The sequence below is a fragment of the Amphiura filiformis genome, chromosome 11 (genome assembly GCF_039555335.1).
Source record: "Amphiura filiformis chromosome 11, Afil_fr2py, whole genome shotgun sequence".
Taxonomy (NCBI): domain Eukaryota; kingdom Metazoa; phylum Echinodermata; class Ophiuroidea; order Amphilepidida; family Amphiuridae; genus Amphiura; species Amphiura filiformis.
Window position 1 is genome coordinate 59,005,080 of NC_092638.1, and position 27,511 is coordinate 59,032,590.

At 35.7% G+C, this 27,511-nt stretch overlaps 1 protein-coding gene across 2 annotated transcripts in view; it reads right to left on the reverse strand.

The window, feature by feature from the left end:
• Window positions 1–9,845: 9,845 nt before the first annotated feature.
• Window positions 9,846–27,511, reverse strand: part of LOC140165085 (thiosulfate transporter TsuA-like) — a 29,666-nt gene continuing 12,000 nt past the window's right edge. Inside the window, exons 1-9 of one of the 2 annotated variants that reach the window (XM_072188513.1) lie at window positions 25,292–25,947; window positions 22,086–22,327; window positions 21,182–21,236; window positions 18,683–18,785; window positions 14,590–14,704; window positions 13,505–13,565; window positions 12,817–12,986; window positions 12,131–12,282; window positions 9,846–11,118 (exon numbers count right to left, since the gene is read on the reverse strand). In XM_072188513.1, coding sequence (XP_072044614.1) covers window positions 10,977–11,118; window positions 12,131–12,282; window positions 12,817–12,986; window positions 13,505–13,565; window positions 14,590–14,704; window positions 18,683–18,785; window positions 21,182–21,236; window positions 22,086–22,327; window positions 25,292–25,664 — 1,413 coding nt within the window. In that variant the 5' untranslated portion in view covers window positions 25,665–25,947 and the 3' untranslated portion in view covers window positions 9,846–10,976. Of the gene's footprint in view, window positions 11,119–12,130; window positions 12,283–12,816; window positions 12,987–13,504; window positions 13,566–14,589; window positions 14,705–18,682; window positions 18,786–21,181; window positions 21,237–22,085; window positions 22,328–25,291; window positions 25,948–27,511 lie in introns of those variants that run through there. The other variant, XM_072188512.1, reaches the window with a different exon arrangement.

The following is a 27,511-nucleotide window of genomic DNA, read 5'->3' on the forward strand; positions in this document are numbered from 1 at the left end:
GGACTGTAAGTATTATTTTATTATTATTTGGAAGTTTGGAGTACTTAGTTATCTCTTTCCGGGTTTAAGATGATACCAGGTTATCTTGACTTTATCAACATGACCAAGCGGTATCTTTATTATGGTAAATAAAGAACTAAAATTCTTCTGACTACTGTATAGGTTCAATGACGTATCCTGACAATAAAAATGAAAATCTGTGGTATCATTCAAATACCTTAGCTCAGATCAAGTCCGTGATTCGTGCCTCATAACACGTCATCAGGATTCAAAAATTGAACGAGTCCGTATACGTTTGTAACGTGATGAAACATCACAAATAAGGTGATAAATATGATAAGGGATATTTTGACCATGCAGGTATGTAAAGGTATACAAGCTGTATCAAAATGATTGGTACGCAGTGACGGTTTATAAAAATTATATTGAAAAGCCTGCTTCCAAATGCAAACATTGGATCCTCTCTAGAAATGGCCATCAATTTCTCATTTATGCAGATCATAATTTTGATGTGGCAGTAATGCATGGGTACCAATCATTTTGATACAGCCTGTATATGCAATGTTTTCAAAAATAAGGAATTAAAAAATTATTATATTAAATTCTAGTGATGGGAAAGGTGCAGTATTATTAAATATGAGCCTGCTCCTGGTGTTGTAAAACTTTCAGGTCAAATTTTGAGTGGGGGTATTAATTTTTACGAATATCATGCATCAATAAGTATGCTGCGCTATAGCCGAAAATAAAACAAAATGGGGTCGCTAAACAGAAATTTCATGGATGACCTGGCCCCTTATCATTGCTTAGGCCCTTCACAATTGATTCAGTCTTAGTTCCCTGTTTCATGCGGTTTGAAAACAAGGGATGAGGTGACTTTAATTATTAATTATTAACTATCTATTATTTTCTTTATTTTAAAACAAGTGGTCGCAACCTACATCAACCCGTTTTGACTAGGAACAGGGATTTAATTATTTTACAACTATGTTTGATTTTATATATACAGCCTGTCTCAAAAAAGTTGTGCAAGTGAAAAGCGCCCTCTTTGGCCATTAGAAAATACCGTTGTGACATAATGCTTACATCAACGTCACGGGCTCTTGTTAAATGCCGTTTGTTCTATTTGCTTGTTCCAATTTCGAGATATGCTTATTTAACAACAAAAGGGTAAAATCACAATTGTGTCACTTTTACTAGGGAAGAGAGCTGTACATGTAAATCAATGATATCTGATGTTGATGCGTCTAATGCACTCCCCTTTCGGGGCGCATGCATTATACGCATCAACATCAGCATGCGTGCATTATTTTGTCTAATATCTCTCCCAACAAGTAATTGCGAAATATTTGTTTGTCTTTTATCATGACTAAGAGAACAGTATTTACCATGATAAAATCATTGACATGCACATGTATTTAACTTTTACATGAAATATTTATTTATCTTTTAATCTCTTTTAAGTGAAAAAGAGAATCATCATTCCTGCATCATGATAAAACAGTAAAAACAGTCAAAACATTTTGTATTATGTAATTGATGCATGTTTGATTTCACGAAGGAACTCTTAATAAACTTGATGCTATCACTGTTACATGTAAAGCCCTCTAGTAAAAGTGGCACAATTGTGATTTTACCCTTTCGTCTTTAACTAAACATATCGCGAGATTAAAACAAGCAAATTGAACAGATCATTTGAGAGCTAAGACTACGCCCTTGACGTTGATGTAAGCATTATGTCATAACGGTATTTTCTAATTGCCAGAGAGGGCGCTTTTACTTGCACAATTTTTGAGACATGCTGTACATAAGTAATGATACAGATATTTTCTTTGTTTATTAATCATTATTAGTTGACATGAGCAAAGTCAGAAAGTAGCAAATGGAAGTCATTAAAAGTTATTTTAAAAATCCAAAATAAAAATAAAATATTTTGCAATACTCTACTTTGGACGCGGGCGGGAAACAGGAAACTAAGAATTAATTGTAAAAGGCCTTATTTTATGAATCCTAGCACATTCTTTTTATGACAATTTTCAGTAGATAACCAATAAAAAAGCTTATTCCCAAACTGTTCAGTTGATTCCGATTTTAGCGAGTTGCTTTATCATGTTTATATCACTGCTCCATTGGCCACTGTGTTGAATTATTTGACGATATCTTTGCTATCTGCAAGAATATTTTTACATAAACATTTAGCCAGACTGAGAGGTTTCCAGTGGTAGGCCTATAGGCCTAAATACCTCATCTTGTTTTGAGAAAAGTGGCGGAAAAGGCTGTTGCATGATTACGAAATGCCCCTTTAAGCAATCGAAAATCAAAAACTTGGGGGTCAAAATTTTAAAATATGTCCCTATGACCCCATGACCTAACGCGATCCTGCATGGTGTATGGTAGACCTAGAAGATGAGACACTACAACTTGTTGACCTGAATCAGTGACCTGTCACTGACAAGCTTCCACCATGGACCTCATAAGAATCAAGATTGCATGCATATTTGACGTAAATGCAATTCAGGATGTGGTAAATACTTGAACATGATGGACGAAATCCCCCCACCCCCCCCCCCACCCCCAAAAAAGGATAAAGGATTCGATAAAAATAGATAAAGATGGACAATGACTCAGCAAATGGTAAATTGTTCATGCCTTTTATGGCAAAAATTAAAGAACGATTTAACTTTATGCACTGTTGCATGTATATACAAAAGCTCACAGAAGGCCTAAATTTAATACTAAAGTTCATAAATAGGCTTTAGTACATTTACAACTTAAATGCAAGTCATCATAAACTTAATTAAAGATGGGGTCTGGTGGACCATGTCTGTATGTTCTTTTTTCCCTTCCACCAGGCCCAAATACAGCAGAGGTGAATAAAAATGGAAAAACAAAAAGAAAGTATGAAAGGGGGAAAAACTTAATTAAAGACACACTTGAATCCAAGAGATGCGACAAATGCACTTTTTCTGCTTTTTTTGGAAAGACAATCCGATATTTTAACAGTGATCCGAGTGTCCAGAATACGTGGGAATATATTTTGAAAGGATAGAAAAATACGGCCTAAAAGGGGGTCCTGCATTGATGTGGTAATAAACATAAAGGGTACATTTTGATGACATGTCGTGAGAAAAAGACATCTCTGTCAGACAAAAATGAGGTCTTAAATTATATTTTTTTAAAAAATATGACGTTCAGTGAAAAAGTAGGCTACAAACAAGATGTTTTAGAAGTTTTTTAAAAACACCAGGGATACTTTCTTCTATACTCATCGTCCCCAAACCAAAGCATGTAAAATATATAATTTGTGTCAAATATTTATCAATGGTAAGCTTAAATCTTAAGTAAGCTTACCATTGACAAATATTTGACACAAATTTTAAAACTTAAAAGTACTTGCATGTTTAAACTTCATATACCTGTGAAACTTGAGACCCCCGCGTTATCATCATTTTCGTCTCATATGTTACAGACTAAACATTTTACCCTGAATTGGTCAGTGTTTACTAGAGCGGTTATTAATTGCACTGCAAACCTGGAAATTAATGCTACCAGGCCCGTACGCAGGATTTTTATTTGGGGGGCTGCTGATTTTGAAAAAGTGGACTTTTTTTTCAAGAGGGCGATTTTGTGAAAAGTGGACTTTCTTCCCAAAATTTGGACCTTTTTGGACCAAAAAAGCGTAAAAAACCTGATTATTGTGACGCACCCCGCACCCCCGCACCCCCTGCGTATATGGAATGAGCGTTTCGACAGTATTTTTTGTGGGACATATGAGAGCACATCAGACATATCGAATTGCATTCTGAATACGAGGAATGTCTTTCTGATATTAAATAAATTTCATTTTTGAAATTCACGATATAATACAAATTTTATGACAAATTATTAAAATACTATATTTCAGTATACTTCGAGTATACTGTTAAATATCAAAATATCAATTTTTAATCATTTGCCACAAAATGTGTATTACAAAAATCAAAATTATTTGATATCAGAAGGACATTCTTCGTATTCAGAATGCAATTCGATATGTCTGGTGTGCTCTAATGTCCCACAATAAATACTGTCCAAACGTTCATACCCCAGCCCTGAAGAGTAGAACCCCCGATTTTCTTTTGATTTATATTTTTTACCTTTTTCTGTTTCATACCACGGCCACCGCCGGGGGATCACACATTTTTAGTTAACAACTATTACTATTAGGAGTAACATTCCGGTGTTAATTAATTCTTTATATTTTTTCTTTCTTCAAGGTTGACACCACCCAGGGGACACATTTTTTTCTTTTTTCCAATTAGGCCTAAATGTAAAAATACCCAAAATATTAATATTATTGTAGGGGGCACAATTTGGCAAAAACTGTCCAAAGCTCGCAAAAATTTTGGTGGGTATGTTCCCGGAATTTTGAGGTGGGTCCGAGCTGACGGCGTACCGGTAAAAGGGTGTCTAGTTTTAGAGCTGCGAGCCGGGCTGCGAACAAGTAAATGTTCTGCGAACAGTCAAAATCAAGGGTCTTTCTTGGCTTTTTTAGTTGAAAATCGCCTGAAAAAAACCAGAAATATGAGGAATAAGCAATTTTTGGGTCTTTTAGAGCTGAAATAATCAAATTCAAGGGTCTTTCGGAGCTCTATTTTGGTCAAATATAATATGGGGTCTTTCGGAGCTGCGAAATCCAGAAATCCAAAAAGGGGGGTATTTCCAGGGAACATACCCGTATGGTCATTTGTGTTGACAACCCCCCCACCCCCACCCCCGGGCTTGCCCTCCTCTTGCAGCTTCTTGCTACGACTCAAACTCAAGATACTGAGTGAGTGAGCCACTGTTATTTTTCAGTGTAGTTGGGCATTGAGAGAGAGAGAGGGCGTTTAAAGGACGTTTTACCTTGGCCAGGGAGAAGGACAGCTTGTGTTCGATACTAGATTTAGGATGTTAAAGAGCTTTAAAGTGTATTCACTCTCGCGTATTTCCGCCGGGGGCACTTAACACAAATGACCATACGGGTACACTCACAGAAAAAAATACATAAATTATGTAAAATTTTACACAACTTCGATGTACGTAGGATAGAACTCCAAAACAAATAGGTTTATGTAAAAATTTTTACATAACCATGAATTATGTAAAAAAACATAGCAGGTAAGTAAAAAAAATACATATTATGTAAAATATTTACATAAATGTTATGTAGATTTTTTTCTTTAGCTATTAGGTATTTTACTGCATAATTGTTATGTAATATTTTACACAAATTATGTAAAAAATACATAACATTTATGCATATGAACCCTATAACAAATAGGCATTTTTCACACAACCTTGAATTATGTAAAAAAATACATACCAGTTAAGCAAAGACAGGTCAATAGGATTGGGGCTTTCTTTCTTTCTTTGTTTTATTTTATGCTGAAACATAATTCATGATAGGTTTTGAAGTCATCAAAGTTTGGTCAACTGTCAGATTCATTCAACAATACAATTTCAAGCATGAAGTATTTTATTTTGTTTTTCTTTTCTTTTCTATCAGTTCACCCGCTATAGTTAATGTTCAATGTAGCATTTCTCTCTCACATGTGCATGTACGATACAATGCTATATAGTAGGCCTACACTAATGCATTGTTACTTCAAGCCTAATTCGACTCCCACACTTGGTACACTAGGCTACATTATCGAAGTCATTTCAATGCATATCACGGCTACACTGTCCGTATTTACCAGAGAAGATCTCCTGTGGTATTTGTAATCTACACACATTGCTAGATACACGCACCCCCAGGCGCAGTGTATACAGTACAGTATTGTACTGTAATGATTGTCCTACTCGGGCTCGTAACACATGATCGCTGCAATGTCCCGGTGCTGTGCATGTCAATTCTAATGTTGATCAATCTAGCAAAATGAACCCATAAATAGCCATTTTTAAAGTCTCAAAGAAATCCATGCATAACTTATCGAACGAATCTGCAGTTTGGTTCAAGCTTAATGACTCCGAAACCTACCTATTTGAATGAAGTTTCAGCAGGTATGCGCTACACCATCACACACACGTCGTGTCCGCCATTGCTTTCTTACATGTATGAAATAGGTAAAAACTACATGCGTGTCGATTTACATAACACGTTAGGTAGATTTTTTCCAATCAGCGAAATATTTTGGGCTGACATTTTACTTCGCTTCATGTAATGATTACACAAACTAGGTAAACTAGCTTCGTTACAGTTCAAATATGTACTTGAAGCATTTACAAACTGGCATGGTAAAAGTTTTGACAAACTTTTACAGTATTGTGTATAATTTAATTTACATCGTGTTTTTTTTTACATAATGTGTGAATATTTCTCTGAGTGTATGTTCCCCCGGAAAGATCCCCCTTTTTGGATTTCGCAGCTCCGAAAGACCCTATATTTGAACAAAATAGAGCTCCGAAACACCTTGATTTTGATATTTCAGCTCTAAACACAAGACTCAAAAATTGCTCATTTCTCATATTTCTGGGGGTTTTTTTTCAGGCAATTTTCAACCAGAAAGCCAAGAAAGACCCTTGATTTTGACTGTTCGCAGGTCCGAAAGTCGGCATTTTCAAGTTGTTCACAGCTCCAAAAGACCCCTAATACGCCGTCAGCTCCCATAGACCCACCTCAAAATTCCGGGGGAATATAGTCAACATACCACCAAAATTTCTTGATGTGCCCCCCCCCCCCGCCCGGGTTTCCCACGATGTGATGTTCATTGACATCTTGCACGATAGTGCAACGTGACCAATGCACCGAGAGACGGTCCCAAATGACCGTTTGATTCACGCCAATTAGGCCCATAGCCTTAATAGTAAAGGCCCCGGAGTGGGGATATCTTTGTGGCTTTTTGAGACACATACCCACGTGCGTTTGGCCTAATTTGTCACCTAATAATACCCCACCCCACAAGCCAAATGTGGAGTCGGAGCGGAGTGGCCTAGGCCTACTCTATAATACTAATAATATCATGATAAAGAATTTCGTTTGGGTCATAAATGTTCTTTCCATGGTCTCTCTTCATCTTCTGCAGCAGAATAAACATAATTGGCTATAAACGCCGTGTAGAATTTGCATGCATTTACGCTACGTTATCATGGTTATAGGGGTATACAAATTTGATTTTTGTGCGGCATTTAGGGTGTACGTCAGAGGTTGTCTGAGATGACGCGGCCGCGGGTGAGTAGCATTTGTGTGCGAGAGGATGAAATCAGTGGCGTTTTGTAAATTCCTAAACGCCGCGCCCAGTGCAGGGCCTTGTTGCTAAAAAACCTGTTCAGTGGACTATTGTTACAGATAGACTTCACGGAATGAATGAACAACACCTTAGTTTTTCAAGACAAATTTAATTATTATCAACAGTATACAAAACAACGTGTTTTATGGCAATCTATTGAATCGTATACATTTTGTTACATTGAGTCCAAGAACATAGTTATTAACAATGTTGCAACTTGCAACCACTGTTATTTTCTGATCCTTGAAGCATAAATGCTTGAAATGAGCTATACGCATAGGGACCGCTCAATATTTACGCCAGAGGGGAGTGAGAGTTTCAAGGTGGGAAACCCGATTTTTTTGGGAGTCTTGAGGGGCAATCTGATTTTTTACTGGAACCATGAGGGGGATTTTAATTAAGTTTGAAATGGAGAAAAAAGGGGAAAACAAGGGGAATCCGAATATGAGCGGACGAGAGGGGTGAAGGTGAAATGTTGTCGATTTTGATGTTAACACTACCACCCCACGTAAATATCGAACGGTCCCTTGGATTTTTTTCACTTATGGTTATCCTTCACAGTGCAATACCGTAAAACCTCGTCTACAAGCATAATAGGGTGCTTTTGATGAAAGCTAAATTAATCCGGGCGCCATACATCGACAAAATTATAACATTTTGGAGTTTCAACAAATGATACAAACATATACAAACAAGTACTATTGTAAGAACAATCTATTGTATTGGTATATTTACGGCTGTTTCGTATTTAGCTCTCATCGAAAACACTCGTTATGCTTTAATATCGACGAGGTTTTACGGTATTCTGTTTGTGTGTTTGAGTTGACAATCTAAAATGTTTTTCTTAAAACTATGTGATTTAAGTACAGAATAGGACATTTTCCGAGGAATTTAAAATCGTAATTGAATTTCAGAAGTCTTTGAAGATCCACGGAAGTACAAATGTAATTTCTGAGTTTATCGGAAAACGCCAAAAAAATTGCACCACAGTCGTCGACAGAGCAAGATAACATGTATGTGGACCAATACTTGTTATACTTGAGGAAAACACCTTGTTTTTGCACGCAAAAATTTCATTGGTTTACGCTATGCACGTAATATAAACCTCTGCCTATAGGAAAAAAACTGTAAATAAAAATAGTCCTTTCATTAAAAGGCCCTATTTCACATTTTCATAAAATGTTTTGTCATTTCATTTGTATATAGAAAAAGTGTTGGTAAAATCATCATCGAAGCTGCCAATATAAAATAATATCTTACACTATACAAATATATGTCAAATTTTATAAAATACTATATACACCTTTCAAATTCAATGCAAGAAATAAACACCTAAAAAAACTTACTAACCCCCTTAAATAATGGTCATTATTCAAAAGGGGGCTATTGTATTACAAATCTGTCAAATGCGTTGGAATCAGAATGTGTTTCTGCGCATTTTGACACCTCATAAGATTCGACAGACCAGAAAACAATAAAACACCGGTCAATTTAATGTAATGAGGTCCGGATTTGAAAGTTGCACTTACATACAAGACAAAAACACTCAGATAACATTACACAGATTTGTATCCATTATACTGAATACAAAATCAATACAGTTTACTGCAACTTTCAAATCCTGGGTTAGTCAATTTAGTCAATTGCTGCAAATGACGTGTCAAAATGTGCAGAAATAAAATCTGCTTCCAACGCATTTTACAGATTTGTAATACAATCGCCCGTTGTTGAATAATGGTCATTATTTAAGGGGGGTTAGTTACCTTTTTTTGATATGTTTATTTTACCATATCTGTGACGATTCCACAGACCATCGAAACATGTTCCAATGGTTTCTGTTTTTATATGGCGACATATTAAAAAGGAATTTCGTGATCCATATCCTCACCCCCCCTCACCCCCACACACACACACTTTTCTATTAAAAAAGTTGAGATTTTTATACCACTGGAAACCTCTGGCTACATAATGTTTATGTACCAAAAATTTCTTGCAGATTAATTCGTTTAGCAAAAATATCGTCAAATTTGAATTTCGTTCTGGTATACACATGGTATACTAGAACAAAATTACAACAGTGGCCTGTGGAGCAGTGTAATACACACAATCATGCATAACTCGCAAACGCAAAATCGAAATCAACTGAAATTTTGGAAGTAAGCTTTTTCGTTGATATCTATTGAAAAATGCCATAAAAAGAGGATGCTATGATCACGAAATCCTCCTTTAAACAATATAAAACACTGTTTAGGTGACGAAAAAAACTCGGTTTTATACAGCCGGGATTTTTTTTTGAGGAAGTAAAATGACCCTAAAAATATCACCAAGACTGTGAGCTTGACAAGCTGAAACAATTTGAACATTTTTGGCAAACATATTTTGAAAATTTTCCGATTTGCTTTCAAAAAATTTCTGTCAAAATCATCCAATTATGATATAAAATTGGATCGATTGAGCCCATATTTATTGCTCGAGCTATGAGTTTTAAAATATTGGACGAGACGTAGTCGAGTCCAATATTTTACAACTCATAGCGAGACCAATAAATATTGGGCGTAAAGCATCCCAACTCGGTCGTAGATCGGTTGAGCGTCCAATATTATCACAACTTGGATCCATCATAATAATGTTTAAAACCTTCTGTTTTACTTATGTCAAAAAAATCTCCAAAATTCCAAAATCTTGATTCGCCCGTACGTCCGTAGAAATCGGGGTTTTTTTCGTCGCCTTATGCCATTTTAACACTTCACGTTTTTGTATTTTACAGCAATATATAAATCTCTGGAGTCCTAACAAATACTCATGGAGTAACGTAAGTAGGTATATGAAATATCTCCATTTTGTTTTTAAAAAAGATCCACCAAAAATAGGTTTGTCTCATGAACTCCGTGCGCATTGGATTTCCGATGGTGAAAACGCTTTTTCATATCAATCATGTAAAACACGTTTTCATATATAACCCGACATTTATAAAGTTAAAAAACGTTTTGAATAAACCCAAACACATTTTTATAACACGTTATTATAACGTTTTAAGAACATTTTTGTGTTTGCCGGGTACACGTGTGGTACGCCTTCAAGTAGACCTACTAAAAAGAAACTTTTGATAATAATATTTTTTAGCGCTGGACAAATTGTTGTCGTGTGTCTTCAATATTCTCAGTTTACGCCCCTGAAAATCATTATTCACCTCCTTTGCATGTAGTGGTGCATCCTTCATATAATAATCTACGGTCAAGACCTCATGGATTAGATAGCTTTATTCCATAAGCTGTATAATCCCTGTCTAATAGACTAATTTTATTGGGCAATATCAAACACCCTACAGTTTGATCAGCTCATAATCGGCGGGCCTTATAACATCGCGGATTAATATCATCAATATAATTGGAGAATAGTCTTGTGACATCTCGCTAGAAGTTTTATAAATTATTAATTGAAGTCATGTGCTTTGTCTACTTCCTTTCACACGCACACAGCACTCTTAACGTGGGTCTACTTTTCGGCGTAGTGATAAAAGCCTAATAATGCCCGCTGATTACGAGCTGATCAAAGTATAGATACAACATTTACCATTGTGCACCATTAATAATGATTGTGTGTACTACATCGCACAATAGTACTAGTTTGTATCGAGAGTTTTTGATATTACCTAATAAAATTCAACGAGTATATGGGCCGTGTGACTCTTGAGTATTCTTACATGAAGGTAATAATACCCATCCTTTTTCAAAATGTGTAATAATCAATCAGATTTGCCTTATCCATAGCGAGGCAGATGAATCCTACGATGGTCCCTCCTGCGAACATAGCTGCAGCAGCAAGCATTGATAGCATCATTAAAAGTCCCACGCCAGATAGTCCATGACCACTGTAAAAAGAGAGAGAAAAACACAGATATTGACAAAGTGACTATGTCAAACTCGCATCTATTAAATGATCTATACGCGTAACTTTATCACGAATATTCAGTAATTTATCGTTAGATACTGTCAATATCAAACCAATCCATACCAAACTATTCCAAACCATTCAATTGACACCAAGCATGCGTCTTTGCGAGCAAGATCTACGCCAAGGCCAAACTCAACCTTCAGGCCAGTGACTACAAAGCCGCGGCTAAAATACCAATGATTACGGTACATATAATTGAACACTGTCCACGCGGGAGTCGACTGCAGTTCCAAAATCCAAAATTTTTCTTTAATAATTCAAAAAGTTTCAAAATTGTACATTTAATTGACCATACATGGCTTTATTTTTCTCAATTATTTGAGCACATACACTACAAGCTCAGGCACCACCCCGACTCGCTTTAAACCTTGATATGGTTGCCAAACGTTTGGGGCAATTTTTTCGATTTTTCAGTTGACCCGCGATTCGGGCTGATATTGTTTGGTAACCCTGCCGCGGATAAAGTACATACCTTAAATAATTTTTATTTATTGCTGTTTGTTTTTTCTATCGAATGACTGAACTTGATTTTCACGATGAACACATATAAGATTGTCGCTGGCGGCACGTTTTCCAAACATCACTTGTTTTGAATATTGACTGTCAAATCCCGTAAAAAAACAATATAATCGGTAAAATAACATGCACCGGTTTCAGTTAGTCGTTCATACTACGCCGCAATTGATTTGCGGCGCGGTGCGTTGCAACTTGTCGCATTTCCAAGTTAAAATATATTGAACTTTATTGCGATACCGCAATGTAGTATTTTGAGGTACGATGCAGTGCGGCAACGCACCGCGTCATATTAACTACTGTACAGGGATCCTTGTATTCAAAATTCTCAATTTTCCCGTGAAAGTTTTAAAGTTAGACCTACTCCCTAAAATTGAAATAATTATAAAGACAAATATTTTGGCTAGTCTTGTTACCTTGTACATCCACCGGCTATCCTGGCACCAAAGACCATAAGAAAACCACCGATAAATGATGATTGGAGACTCACACCAGGAACTGAGCCCAGAGAATGAGAGGCAAGCGCTGACATACACCCACCAAATACAGCACCGCAAACGTAGAAGACCTTAAAAATATATGTATACATGCATCATTATTAATATTTGTGCAGTGAATATCAATTGTTAGGATTTATTGGGGTATATTTAGAAAAAGTGGACTTCCCCCCCCCCCCCAAAAGTGGACCTTTTTCAAAATGTTGAACGTTTTGACCAAGAAAGCATAAAAAATCAATTTTTTTTCGATCGCTACGCTCGCAAATGGCAAATGTGGATATTTTTTGACTGAAAAAGCATTTATAAAAAAACATCGGGTTTTTCACACACAACGCTGACAATGGCCTTTGGCGATTTGGGCGTCCCCGGCTACGCCCCTGGACAGGATTTATATTTAAAATAAAGAACTAAGCATGAAGTTAAACGGCTAAAACTTTGATTTGTGAATGGCATGTAAAGAACAGTATCATCTAACTAAGATTCATATGAAATCGTTTGTTGGACCATAGCATGTTAAGAAACCATATAAGCTCATTCGGTACGTAAGTAACGCCTTCCACAAGTCGAGCGTTGATGTAAACAAGAAGTGCTTTAAAAAAGCTTACCTGCCACCAGTTATCAATTCCACGCTTGTATCCAGCTAAATAAGGTATTCTAGATTCCATGCTTTTGGTACATAAGAGTTGAGATATTATGGTACAGTATGAGCTACTGCCACCTAATGTGTCTCCGACGGCTAAGACTATTGGAATTTGCATTGCTCCTATAATGATACCTGCATGGGGACAGACAACAAACAAACAGAAATTGTTGACAAATAGAGTAAAGTTTAAAAAAATAAAAATAAATAAATTATATTAATTACTTGTTTATCAAGGAGAAATGTTTTGTGACCTCATTTACAGTTTTACAGGCGAAAATAAATAAAGTGAACAGCTCGGTAATTTGAATAATGGTCATTAATCCAAAAAGGTTCAAGGTTAGGGTTTAGGGCATTTAGATTATGGTTAGGAATAAGGTTACGGTTAGAGTTATGAATAGGGGTAGGGTTGGGGTAAGTGTTAGGTTTTAGATAGGTTTATGTTTAGGATTAGGGCTTAGGTTACAATAGGTTAAAGTAGGGTGAATTTTAGAGTTGGGGTAAGGGCTTAGGTTAGGGTTAGGGTGAAGTTTCAGGTTAGGGTAAGAGTTGGGATTTATAAATATCTTTTGGACTTATGATCCTTCGGACTATCAATGTGTAACCGAAAATGAGCTGATTCTGGACAACATTTTTCTTTATTACCATATTACCTGCAACATACGGCGGCCAGGCAAGAAGTTGCATAAACCAGCTTACTGGACTGTTGGGAATCTGCAAAAGAGATACAATTCATAATTAATTAAATGTTAACATTATTTAACAAATAATAAAAAGTGTTTTACTTATATTTTGCGACAGAGTCTTAATCGAATGTATCATATGAAATAACAATGCTTCTGGTAATTTTTCAAATTTCATTCTCTCGTGTTTGTCAGCGGTAGGTGCGCGTGAGTGCAATAGAAAATGGACTGAAATAGTCTCAATCTAAAAATTACAAAAACAGTCAATAGTATTTGACCAATTAAATGTAAAGAATCTTTGTATGAGTTATATAAACCAAACTAATCGCGAAGAGTCCGAAATGTCACCCCTCATCAATTGTGTTTCTTCAATTCAGTACACCATGTACACGGATCTCATAACCGGTTAGCTAATAGGTTTTTTAATGCACATTGGGCTATTACAGAAAATAGATGCACACCCCCTATAGAGGAGTTCGGATTTCCGGACTTTTTGTCCAGTCGTGACTGTTAGAAATCCAGACTTTTAAAGTGTCCAAAGGTAAAAAATTCGGCAGAACACTAGTTCAAAATCAGACATCCATAATAATGAAGAGCTTTGTTGCAAAACCCCTTACATCCACTTGAGCAATTTTGAAAACACATCAAAAAGTCATCAAATAGTATATCACTGATATAAGGGGGTTTTCAACAAAAGCAATTTTTGGTGGGATGCTCATCCTACCCAAGCATCCCGCCAAAAACTGCTTTTGTTGCAAACCCCCATATATCAGTACTTGATTTGATGATTTATTTGATGTTTTCTCAAAATTGCTCAAGTGGATGTAAGGGGTTTTGCAATAAAGCTTTTCAATTGGAGATCTCATTTTGGACATTTCCGTGATTTTTCCTTCATGTTTAATAGGATTCAAGTGACATTGGCAACTGGAATTCCAGTCGTTTTCAGAAAGCAGACTTGGAAATCCGGACATTTCTTTGAAAATTTACACCTCTATAGGGGTTGTGCACTTATTTTATGGAATAGCCCATTCACCCTTCACGACTATAATACTTACAAATAATTCCTCTTTCCAAGGAAAGAACCATTCTAACGTGAATACAATCACTGCAGTAACTGCTGCCATGGCAATAGCAAGAACACTAAATGGTAATTTAACAAAATGCATTGCACTGAAAGAAATAGAGAATGAAAAACAATTTAGCATATTAGAACATGTGGAGCATCTGACAGTAAACCGAAGGTTCGTAATTTCAACTTATTGAGTTGAGTTTGGAACACGGTGCTCAACATGCTCAAGTGAAGAAAAAAGAAGTAAACTTTCACATGCCATCGTATAACCATGTATGGCACTGAGGGAAAAACAGCTTGAACGAAATAAAGATGCATAAATTGATCACGTTGATAGAACAGAAAACATAAGAATCTAAATTGCCGCAACTTGTGAGTTTGGATGGGACACGGAGCTCAAGTGAAAAAATAGGCAAACTTTCATTTACTCAGACTAGTGTTAATACGCTTGTTTTTCATAGGGTTTCTTAGGTACAATAAGTTTAGCTATGTACGGTTAGTCAAGAATTACTAGTGTTGCTTACGCTTGTTTTTCATAGGGTTTCTTAGGTACAATAAGTTTAGCTATGTAAGGTTAGTCAAGAATAACTAGTGTTAATACGCTTGTTTTTCATAGGGTTTCTTAGGTACAATAAGTTTAGCTATGTTATAAAGGATCCACAAGAATAACTAGTGTTACTTACGCTTGTTTTTCATAGGGTTTCTTAGGTATAATAAGTTTAGCTATGTACGGTTAGTCAAGAATTACTAGTGTTAATACGCTTGTTTTTCATAGGGTTTCTTAGGTACAATAAGTTTAGCTATGTAAGGTTAGTCAAGAATAACTAGTGTTAATACGCTTGTTTTTCATAGGGTTTCTTAGGTACGATAAGTTTAGCTATGTAAGGTTCGACAAGAATAACTAGTGTGACTTACGCTTGTTTTTCATAGGGTTTCTTAGGTACAATAAGTTTAGCTATGTAAGGTTCGACAAGAATAACTAGTGTTATTTACGCTTGTTTTTCAAAAGGGTTTCTTAGGTACAATAAGTTTAGATATGTAAGGTTCGACAAGAATAACTAGTGTTACTTACACTTGTTTTTCATAGGGTTTCTTAGGTACAATAAGTTTAGCTATGTAAGGTTAGACAAGAATAACTAGTGTTACTTACGCTTGTTTTTCATAGGGTTTCTTAGGTACAATAAGTTTAGCTATATAAGGTTCGACAAGAATAGTGTTACTTACGCTTGTTTTTCATAGCGTTTCTCAGGCACAATAAGTTTAGCTATGTAAGGTTAGACAAGAATAACTAGTGTTACTTACGCTTGTTTTTCATAGGGTTTCTTAGGCACAATAAGTTTAGCTATGTAAGGTTCCACAAGAATAACTAGTGTTGCTTACGCTTGTTTTTCATAGGGTTTCTTAGGTACAATAAGTTTAGCTACGTAAGGTTAGTCAAGAATAACTAGTGTTACTTACGCTTGTTTTTCATAGGGTTTCTTAGGTTCAATAAGTTTAGCTACGCAAGGTTAGTCAAGAATAACTAGTGTTACTTACGCTTGTTTTTCATAGGGTTTCTTAGGTACAATAAGTTTAGCTACGTAAGGTTAGTCAAGAATAACTAGTGTTGCTTACGCTTGTTTTTCATAGGGTTTCTTATGTACAATAAGTTTAGCTATGTAAGGTTAGTCAAGAATAACTAGTGTTACTTACGCTTGTTTTTCATAGGGTTTCTCAGGCACAATAAGTTTAGCTATGTAAGGTTCGACAAGAATTACTAGTGTTACTTACGCTTGTTTTTCATAGGGTTTCTTAGGTACAATAAGTTTAGCTGTGTAAGGTAAGAATAACTAGTGTCACTTACGCGTGTTTTTTATAGGGTTTCTTAGGTACAATAAGTTTAGCTACGTAAGGTCCGACAAGAATAACTAGTGTTACTTACGCTTGTTTTTATAGGGTTTCTTAGGTACAATAAGTTTAGCTATGTAAGGTTCGACAAGAATAACTAGTGTTACTTACGCTTGTTTTTCATAAGGTTTCTTAGGTACAATAAGTTTAGCTACGTAAGGTTCGACAAGAATAACTAGTGTTACTTACGATTGTTTTTCATGGGTTTCTTAGGTACAATAAGTTTAGCTATGTAAGGTTCCACAAGAATAACTAGTGTTACTTACGCTTGTTTTTCATAAGGTTTCTTAGGTACAATAAGTTTAGCTACGTAAGGTTCGACAAGAATAACTAGTGTTACTTACGCTTGTTTTTCATAGGGTTTCTTAGGTACAATAAGTTTAGCTACGTAAGGTTCCACAAGAATAACTAGGGTTGCTTACACTTGTTTTTCATAGTGTTTCTTAGGTACAATAAGTCATAGCTATTTACGGTTAGTCAAGAATAACTAGTGTTGTTTCACTTGTTTTTCATAGGGTTTCTTAGGTACAATAAGTTTAGCTATGTAAGGTTAGACAAGAATAACTAGTGTTACTTACGCTTGTTTTTCATAGGGTTTCTTAGGTACAATAAGTTTAGCTACGTAAGGTTCGACAAGAATAACTAGTGTTGCTTCCGCTTGTTTTTCATAGGGTTTCTTAGGTACAATAAGTTTAGCTATGTAAGGTTAGACAAGAATAACTAGTGTTACTTACGCTTGTTTTTCATAGGGTTTCTTAGGTACAATAAGTTTAGCTACGTAAGGTTCGACAAGAATAACTAGTGTTGCTTCCGCTTGTTTTTCATAGGGTTTCTTAGGTACAATAAGTTTAGCTATATAAGGTTCGACAAGAATAGTGTTACTTACGCTTGTTTTTCGTAGGGCTTCTTAGGTACAATAAGTTTAGCTATGTAAGACTCCACAAGAATAACTAGTGTTACTTACGCTTGTTTTTCATAGGGCTTCTTAGGTACAATAAGTTTAGCTATGTAAGGTTAGTCAAGAATAGCTAGTGCTACTTACGCTTGTTTTTCACAGGGTTTCTTAGGTACAATAAGTTTACCTATGTAAGACTCCACAAGAATAGCTAGTGCTACTTACGCTTGTTTTTCACAGGGTTTCTTAGGTACAATAAGTTTACCAAGACTCCACAAGAATAACTAGTGTTACTTACGCTTGTTTTTCATAGGTTTTTTTTCGGTACAATAAGTTTAGCTGTGTAAGGTTCCACAAGAAAAACTAGTGTTACTTACACATGTATTTCATAGGGTTTCTTAGGTACAATAAGTTTAGCTTTTTAAGGTTAGTCAAGAATAACTAGTGTTACTTACGCTTGTTTTTCATAGGGTTTCTTAGGTACAATAAGTTTAGATATGTAAGGTTAGTCAAGAATAACTAGTGTTACTTACGCTTGTTTTTCGTAGGGTTTCTTAGGTACAATAAGTTTAGCTATGTAAGGTTAGTCAAGAATAACTAGTGCTACTTACGCTTGTTTTTCGTAGGGTTTCTTAGGTACAATAAGTTTAGCTATGTAAGACTCCACAAGAATAACTAGTGCTACTTACGCTTGTTTTTCATAGGGTTTCTTAGGTACGATAGGTTTAGCTATACGTAAGGTTCGACAAGAATAACTAGTGTTACTTACGCATGTTTTTCATAGGGTTTCTTAGGTACGATAGGTTTAGCTATACGTAAGGTTCGACAAGAATAACTAGTGTTACTTACGCATGTTTTTCATAGGGTTTCTTAGGTACAATAAGTTTAACTATGTAAGGTTCGACAAGAATAACTAGTGTTACTTACGCTTGTTTTTCATAGGGTTTCTTAGGTACAATAAGTTTCGCTATGTAAGGTTAGTCAAGAATAACTAGTTTTACTTACGCTTGTTTTTCATAGGGTTTCTTAGGATCAATAAGTTTAGCTATGTAAGGTTCGACAAGAATAACTAGTGTTACTTACGCTTGTTTTTCACAGGGTTTCTTAGGCACAATAAGTTTAGTTATGTAAGGTTCGTCAAGAATAACTAGTGTTACTTACGCTTGTTTTTCATAGGGTTTCTTAGGAACAATAAGTTTAGCTATGCAAGGTTCCACAAGAATAACTAGTGTTACTTTTCTTAGGTACAATAGGTTTAGCTATGTAAGGTTAGTCAAGAATAACTAGTGTTACTTACGCTTGTTTTTCATAGGGTTTCTTAGGTACAATAAGTTTAGCTACGTAGGGTTCGACAAGACCATAGGCCAATGCTGCTACAAAACATCCGAGTAACGTCATCACTGGAGAGGGAGAAAAAGAAATAATCTTGCATCTTAATGCTCTGCGTGCTGGCTAGGGTTATTCCATTTAAAATCCACACTACCCCTGTGGAAGATTTAGCTAAGTCTTCCACAGAGGGAGTTTGAGTTTTGAACATAATAGACAATTGGTTAGCTTCCATTTGAAATACTCACTCCAGTTGTGGAAGATATAGGTAAAGCCATAATACAGGGGAAGTATAAATTTCAAAATGATCAACCCTGACCAATTACAATGAAAAACATAATCCCCGTATGGAACATAAACATGTCAAAAAAATAACAAACCCCCCTTAAATAACGACCATTATTCAACAACGGGTGATTGTTTTACAAATCTGTAAAATGCGTTGGAAGCATAGTTTATATCTGCACATTTCGACACTTCATTTGTGGCAATTGACTAAATATTGACGTCACAGCGTACATTTAAATCAATGTAACCCACGATTTGAAAGTTGCAGTAAATTGTATTGATTTTGTATTCAGTATAATGGAAGGAAATCTGTGCAATGATATACAAGTGTTTTTGTATTGTATGGAAGTGCAACTTTCAAATCTGGACCTCACTACATTAAATTGACCGGTGTTATATTGTTTTATGGGCTATCGTATCAAATGAGGTGTCAAAATGCGCAGAAATAAATTCTGCTTCCAACGCATTTTACAGATTTGTAATACAATAGTCCCTTTTTGAATAATGGCCATTATTTAAGGGGGGTAGTTACTTTTTTTGAGATGTTTATTTCCAAAATCTTCCACAGGGGTAGTGTGGATTTCAACTGGAATGGCCCAATAGGCTCCAACATAAGTTTTGAGATACTTTTCAATTGATTAAGAGCTACCTCAAGAGCCACTGAACCAATACTCTGCTTGTTTATATTTTTTTTAATGCATCGCTGATTCCAAATATGGTCATGAAAAAGTATAATTCTGACATTTTTGAATTTATAAATAAAATTTAGAACTTATGCCCATAATGTCAAAAGCTATCCCCCACTGATCTAATAGGGCCTGTAATCTAATCAACGTCGGTCTAAAGCGTTCTCCCTGCTCGGATTCGCCGAGCTTCCACCCCTTAGTTGAGGTCCTTCTTGAAGGACTACTTTATAGTTTACGCCAAAATGAGACTCATCAATAGGTTCCCATGGCAAATTGGGCTATTCCAGAAAATAAGTGCACACCTCATAATACTGGAGTAACTTTCCAATCAAAAAATGTCTGGATTTCCAAATTTGCTTTTTGAGAATGACTGGAATTCCCGGTTGCCAATGTTACTGGAAAAAGCTTGGAAATGCAATTAAATGAATGAAAAATCACGGACATTTCCAGCATGAACCTCTCAACGGCAACGCGTGTATTTCCGATTTTTGGACTATTGGTTTTCGCCTTTGAACACTTTAAAAGTCTGGATTTCTAACAATTACCATGATTACGACTGGACAAAAAGTCCGGAAATCCGAACTCCTCTATAGGGGGTGTGCATCTATTTTCTGGAATCCATGCATCCAACTGCTATGGAATCCAACTGCTATGGAAGACATGACCAAATCAGAAAAGGGCGACTCCACTTGAAATTTACACCCCCTATGTAGGAGATTCAGGTAATATCTTTCACAGGGGGTGTATGAATTTTAATTTAAATAGCCCACTGTCAGTATTTGCTATACCAAACACCATCATACCCGGGCCTTTGAGGGGCATCACTCTACCAAAATTACCGAAAAATGCCCCCAAGCTTGGGCACGTTTTTAATACCATGAAACAATTTTGTTCTGAAGGTTGAAAAAGTACAAACCCATTGTTACAAAGACCACTGGTCAGCACTGTTGCTCACTCCGGACATCCTAGAGTCCTTGCATGTGGGATATAAACACACTATTTGGTAGTGTATTTAGTAGCCCGCGATATCCTAACCTATGGGCTCTGTCGATACCTTCAATCCTCGGAACCAAACACAATTTTGGTACAAAATTTTCAAGCCATCATACGCTAAAGTTTGTTTTTCCTCATCTGCTCATACTAGTTTAGCCCTATGACCACAATGGACTCATCCCAATGGCATAGTTCAATGACTTTAATTAAACAATCATAGTGCAAAATTTCACCTCAAGTTGCAGGGTATGAGTTTTTGTACCCAAAGTTTCAAAGGTCCTTCAATGAATGTACAAATATATTGGGGTTAAAGAACTGTGCCCTTATATGTGCATGTTGTGTATCCTAGTGATATTTGCAAGTGTCTGCTAACATATTTACAAACAAGCATCAAAGCACTACAAGACAGCTTGACAGAAATTTTAATTACCAGCATGCAATAAAACTCCTTTCATCCTACCCCCAACGACAAAAACAACAACTTAGATATAGTAAGAACTTACGGCATGACCCTCCTCCGACCCATGCTCCAACTTGCACCAAAACCATTCCAGGACACTGCAAAAAAAGAAGAAGATTATTGCAATTATTGTTTAAATGATCCTATACTCAAAGAACGATTTGCTTGTCATTCAGCTATGCCACTGGGTTTGATATCATTATGACTCCTGGTGTATGCTGTTTTCTGCACATAACTGCAATAAAAGAATAAGATGTCACGCTTTCCTTTTGGCGCGAAATTTGAAGAATTTAATATATCACGGTTGTTTGATGGGATCATTTATTAATATTTCTAACAAAACAGTATATAAATGTTCAATTCTAGACCTGAATAATACCAACAGCTATCATACTAATTATCTGTACATACACAATATATTTTGTAGCAATTTGTAGCATAGATTTTCGTTCTATATCAAATTATTCATCTTTTTCTGCTTTTTTGTGGTAATTCTTATTCTATAAACTGTACATTTGGGTGCAAATTGAGGGCGCTATTTACATATATTTTAAATTTAAATTAGCCAAATGATATGAGTTTTACCTTACATTTCATGATAAAGTTTTCTGAAAATTTCCTTGTCATTTGTTAGTGTTTTTGCTGATGTTCTAATACCATTATACAAGTGTCTACTCCTTGTAAAGATGCAAACAAGATTTAAGATAAATAGCGCCCTCATTGTTCAACTTTTCTTAAAAATGACTCAGTTTTACATGCCATCAAACAAACATGAATAAGCACGTGATTATTATGTGCAAATATGCTATAAATATACAGCAAGGTGTCTTTATTTTATTATAAGCTGCCCCATCAAACATAATTTTCTAAAGTAACAACAGTGTAAAATCATCCACTTTACAGAAACAAAACTGTTATTGGCTACAACACAAACATTCAATACTTACCGCGCCTGCGACAACCATCCCGGCTCCCAGCAAAGACCCGCCAATAATCACGGCGAGAATACCTTTCCTAGGAAGGCAAGCGGCGTACGATTTGAAAGCTCTCTCAAAGGGCTCTCTTGTAAATGGAAGTACGGAGAGCAAGGCAAGACATAAGGCACCAAATCCTACAGCTGCGAGAAACATCTTCACCATAATGAAGCGCTCATATATGAATTGGGATCGGATCACGCGAGGCTCGTAAACTATATAGAAAATAAACACAACAATAAATAAATAACATTTTAGAATATTACATAAATGTATTAGATTATCACATTGAATTCACCACATCTTGTGTGTAAGCACTCACCGCCTGTTTTTTTTTGTTGTTGTTGTTGTTGTTTTTGTGTTTTTTGTTTTTGCCATTTTGCAGAATAATGTTGCTTCCGTTCCAGTCTTAAAGTTGTTGAAGTTCAAAGACGTCCCATTTCCAACCAAGTTTAATAGCAAGTCTTATATTGTATCAAAGGCAGACCCAGGACCTAGTGTTTATTCCTGCTCAAAACTAGCCATTTGCACTATGTACTTTTGCTACTCTCTGACGTTTTTAAAAAACACGTGCCTTTGCTGTAATTTAAAAGGCCGCCTTTTTGCTTATGCTGTTAAGTTATCAAGTATACGGTATCATTTACACATAATTATTTGGTTTGAAAGACAAGGGTGCAGTCTTCATGTCCTCATAAAGAAATTCCATCTAATATTCAATGTCAACTGACTGACCTTCGTAATTTTAACGTCACTGTAAAATATGTTTGCCATTAAGGGATCTGGAATGAGCGTTTTAAGCTTTTCGACAGTATTTTTGTGGGACATGAGAGCACATCAGACTTATCGAATTGCATTCTGAATACGCAGAATGTCTTTCTGATATCAAATAATTTTCATTTTTTGAAATTAACGATATAATACAAATTTTATGACAAATTATTAAAATTTGATATTTTTCACATTTTTGATATATAACAGTCCTCGAAGTAAATTTTATAAATCTAATGATATATTCTCAAAGTGTATGTAGCTGGGAGGAAAAGCCGACGATCAATTGAAAATTTTGACCTTTCATATGGATTTTTTTCCCAAAAAGACCTAACTTTTTTGTGTGTTTTGGGGAAAAAATCCATATCTTCAAAACGAAAGGTCAAAATTTTCAATTGATCGTCGGCTTTTCGTCCCACCTACATACACTTCAAGTATAAATCATCAGATTTATAAAGTTTACTTCGAGCACTGTTAAATATCAAAAATATCAATTTTCGCCAGCCCATAGGGCTGGTACCTATTTCTGAGATGGGGTTTGTGTACACTAAAGATTAGCTAAGATTATAGCCTTTTTCTATTTGTATGAATTATTTTTTTTACTTCTCGTGGTGGAAATGTTTTTGATGTCTGCTAATTCGATTTGCAAGGAAAAGAAAGTATGTTTTGCCGTTTCAACGAACGAAAACGATTGAGTATTGCCAAAGTTATGTTTGAATTAATTATGACTTAAAAAGTTATCATAGGTTAGGCCTACACATATAAACATAAACTTGTTCAGCAATCAGCATATCAAAAAAATGACATGGTCAAAGCGGGGAATGATCACGAGGTCATATCAGTGGACTACTGAGCATAGCATGATGTTTGGTTGCCTGTGAGTGCATAATTGATATGTTGATAACAGATCTAATAATGTTGTAGAATCAAAATCTTCATTATATCATGGACCACATTGAAGTCAAAGTAATTATCTATCCTATCCTGTATCGTTTTATGGATAAAATTGACTCAAAATGTTATTGATGATATTATTGCTATCTTTAACATCAGTTTTGTCTTTTCAACGGGAAAAATCCGATTGAAAATGAAGTTTTTAGGGGCTAGCTATAATATTGAACAATATATCCCATATTTTGACATGCACTTATAGAAAATAAATAAATTATTGTCTTACTTTATAAATTATAAATACTGTAAAATGACACATAACTAAAGTGAGGCCAATTTCGATCTTTTTTATTTGATTCATAAAATTACATCCAACAAAATGATTGAAGACTGAGAAAACACACAATGCAGACTATTACAGAATGGAGTAGGTAAGATGCCATGTCCATAGCTTTGCAGGAGTTTCGGACTAACAATCAACACATTCAAAAAATACAGTTTAAAAGTGAAGATTGTAGTGAATGATCAGTCCTTTATCATGTGCTTGCCACTATCTACTTTATAGTAAACTATACATTGCGAAATAATATAAAATTATTTTAAAATAAAATGTGCATGTAAGTTGAGTTAACATAGCGAATTAACTAACAACTGCAGTGTATTTCTTGATTTTAATAATAAGCATGGGTAAAAAGCAGTAAAGACAAAAATACAGAACAATTTGGAGTAATGAATAAAAGAGTTGACAGGAGTTATAGGAGTTAATGTTTTTTGCTGTTTCAGTGTGCATGTTCTCACCATTGATGGTTTGGTGAACTGTCATGTAACATGGATGTAAGCGTGATCCTAAAAATGCCTTTCACGGTGACCCAAACTATTTACAAGACCTCTTCTGCATTGAGGCTGGCCTTCCCTTTTAAAGGAATTTTTATTAATGATTTGCCATAAAATGTGTATTACATTGAAAATTTTAAAAAAAATCAAAATTATTTGATATCAGAAGGCCAATCTTCGTATTCAGAATGCAATTCGATATGTCTGATGTGCTCTAATGTCCCACAATAAATACTGTCCAAACGTTCATACCCCATCCCTTAAGAACACCAATGTGATGCGATCAAGCAAAATCAGTCGGAACTTGGAAATATTAAATTTTCAGTTTCTTATAGGATAGTAAAATGCATTTACAAAGCTGTATTTTGCAGAAAACCCCATTAAAATTGAACAACCCGTTCCAAAGATATGAGCAATTAAAGAGTTTCCAAAACAATAGAAAACAAAGCGAAATATTTCCTTTGTGTGGCTATATCTCAAAATCAATATTTCCGAGTTCCGACTGATTTTGCTTGATCGCATCACATATATTGTATCATAAAAAAACCTGCAGAGATGCAGCAGATGCTGGCAATAGCATCAGTTGATATTAATATTAAAGCAAAGTACTGTTTTGCTGTCTTCATTTATTTAAACAATGAAACACAATACGCTAGTGTCATGTCATTGTCCCTATACAAACATACCTCGACCCTTTTCCATCGCAAGCCCAAACATAAATCCTGTAGCGAAGCATACAAAAAGCTTAAATGAAGTTGTTTGCAAACAACAATAAATCATCGCATCTTCGTCGACAGAAGATACCTCTGTCTTGTCTCCTTGTTCTTGTGGCACAAGATCCGCTTTGCTAGAGGTGGAGGTTTGGTGATCGTTTTCAACCATCTCCAAGGTAGTGTGGTCTACCACTGGGGTAGGAGAACCTGGAGGAACATCATCCCCGACATCATCATACTTTGTCAAAATCCCTCCATTGTCCTGGTTCCCTCCATTGTCCTGGATCCCTCCATTGTCCTGGTTGTGATTAATATCATCTTGATTAGTTTTTGACGTGTCTGCCATCTTATAGTCCACAAAATGCTCTTTATTGCGATTTGCTATAAGAATTGCAATTGTAATGCCACGCAATCCGTACAATCAACACGCACCAGCCACATTGGAATATTATTGACAATTGTATATGTGCTGTGTAAATAGATGCTTAGAAATATCAGTAAAATCCATACGAATATAATCGTCAAAAGCTGTTCAATTCCAACACACCTGCATGCATTATAATACCAGACGACAGGAATTAATAGGTAGAGGAGATACCTCGATGCGACGTTGGTGTCAACACGGCTGCGTCGATAATATGAAAACGATTGATTTGTACTTCTTTAATTATATATATGTACATAGACGGTTGCCAATAATGATTTCAGCCGTACCGACCTTGATAATGAATTTCCTTTATTTTCATGTTGGCCTATTTTGTTCGCTTCGGTACTCTTATACTATAATAATTATGATTTCTCGTGGGTAGCGTGAAATCGTGCGTTTGATCCAGTTGCATGAGTCTGCAATATTTCCAATACTTATGAATTCCGCAAGATTGGAGGCTATGTGTTCCAACCCTGCAAACGTGTAGCAAATCGTTGCGTTGGAGATAATGGCTCTTTATCTTCTCCTGAATTATGTCTCCGTGCGTCCTTGTCCGTCGTAAAACAAATTGCATTTATGCCTGATACAAATTTAACGAATTGCTGATGAACTTGTCGCTTCAAAAGCTGTTTCTGACCAAAAGTGGTAAAAATCGTAACCAGTATTAAAAGAGCTATCATCAGATATTCAGACGTTAATAGCACGGACAGTTGCTGAAGTTGACAGCGCTTCCACAAGGACCACAACTGCGATTCATGAACCGTTATCCTCAATATTTGCAGATAAATATACCTTTGTACTATTGACAATGATATTATGCCTTTTCTCATAGATATTTCATATTGGGCTATTCTAGTTACATTCCGTACACCCTCTGTCATGTCTGTGAAAAACAAGATGCACCTTCAAATGTAGTTTTAAAAGGGCATTTCGTGATCCACAGCCTCATCCCTCCACATTTCTCAAAAAAAGTTGCGATTTTTATATCACTAGTTGGATACCTCTTGCTACATAACGTTTGTGTACCAAACATTTCTTGCAGATTAATTCGTTTAGCAAAAATAACGTCAAATTTTAATTTCGTTCTGGTAAACAGTGGCCTATGGAGCCGTGTATTACACATTATCATGCATAACTCGCAAACGCAAAATCGGTATGAACTTAAATTTTAGGAATAAGCTTTTTTCGTGGATATCTACTGAAAAATGTCACAAAAAGAGGATGCTAGGATCACGAAATCCTCCTTTAAGTGGTAGTATTAAGGTCTTTATTTTGTAAGCGCTGTGAGCCTTTTGGAAATGGCGCAAAATGCTCTTTGTATTGTATTGTATTGTATTGTATTGTATTGTATTATATTGTATCTTATAATAAGTATAATATAAATGTTAGCATTTAATATGTCGCCTTTCACGTATATCAAATCGCTTTACATTATTCCGCCGTCTTTAGAATAATCAGCTGATGCCCAAGGCATGCTCATACCTTTGGGCGGCGCGCTCAATGGACAATATTCATAACAGTTCCCCATTTCACACTGGGTAGAGAGAAGCAAGTGAAGTAAAGCGCCTTGCCCTAGTGAGCAACGCGATATCGCCACCTGGGGTCGAACTCGCAATCCTCTGATTGCGAAGCAGAGCACATACCCAGAGGATGATTGAAGGAAGCCCCATCATGCACTGCAAAAAGTGTTATCACTAGAGTTTCAACTGCCACTTTACTTTTCAAATCCCATTGAATTCTGTGCAAAAGATGTTGTTTTAGAATTG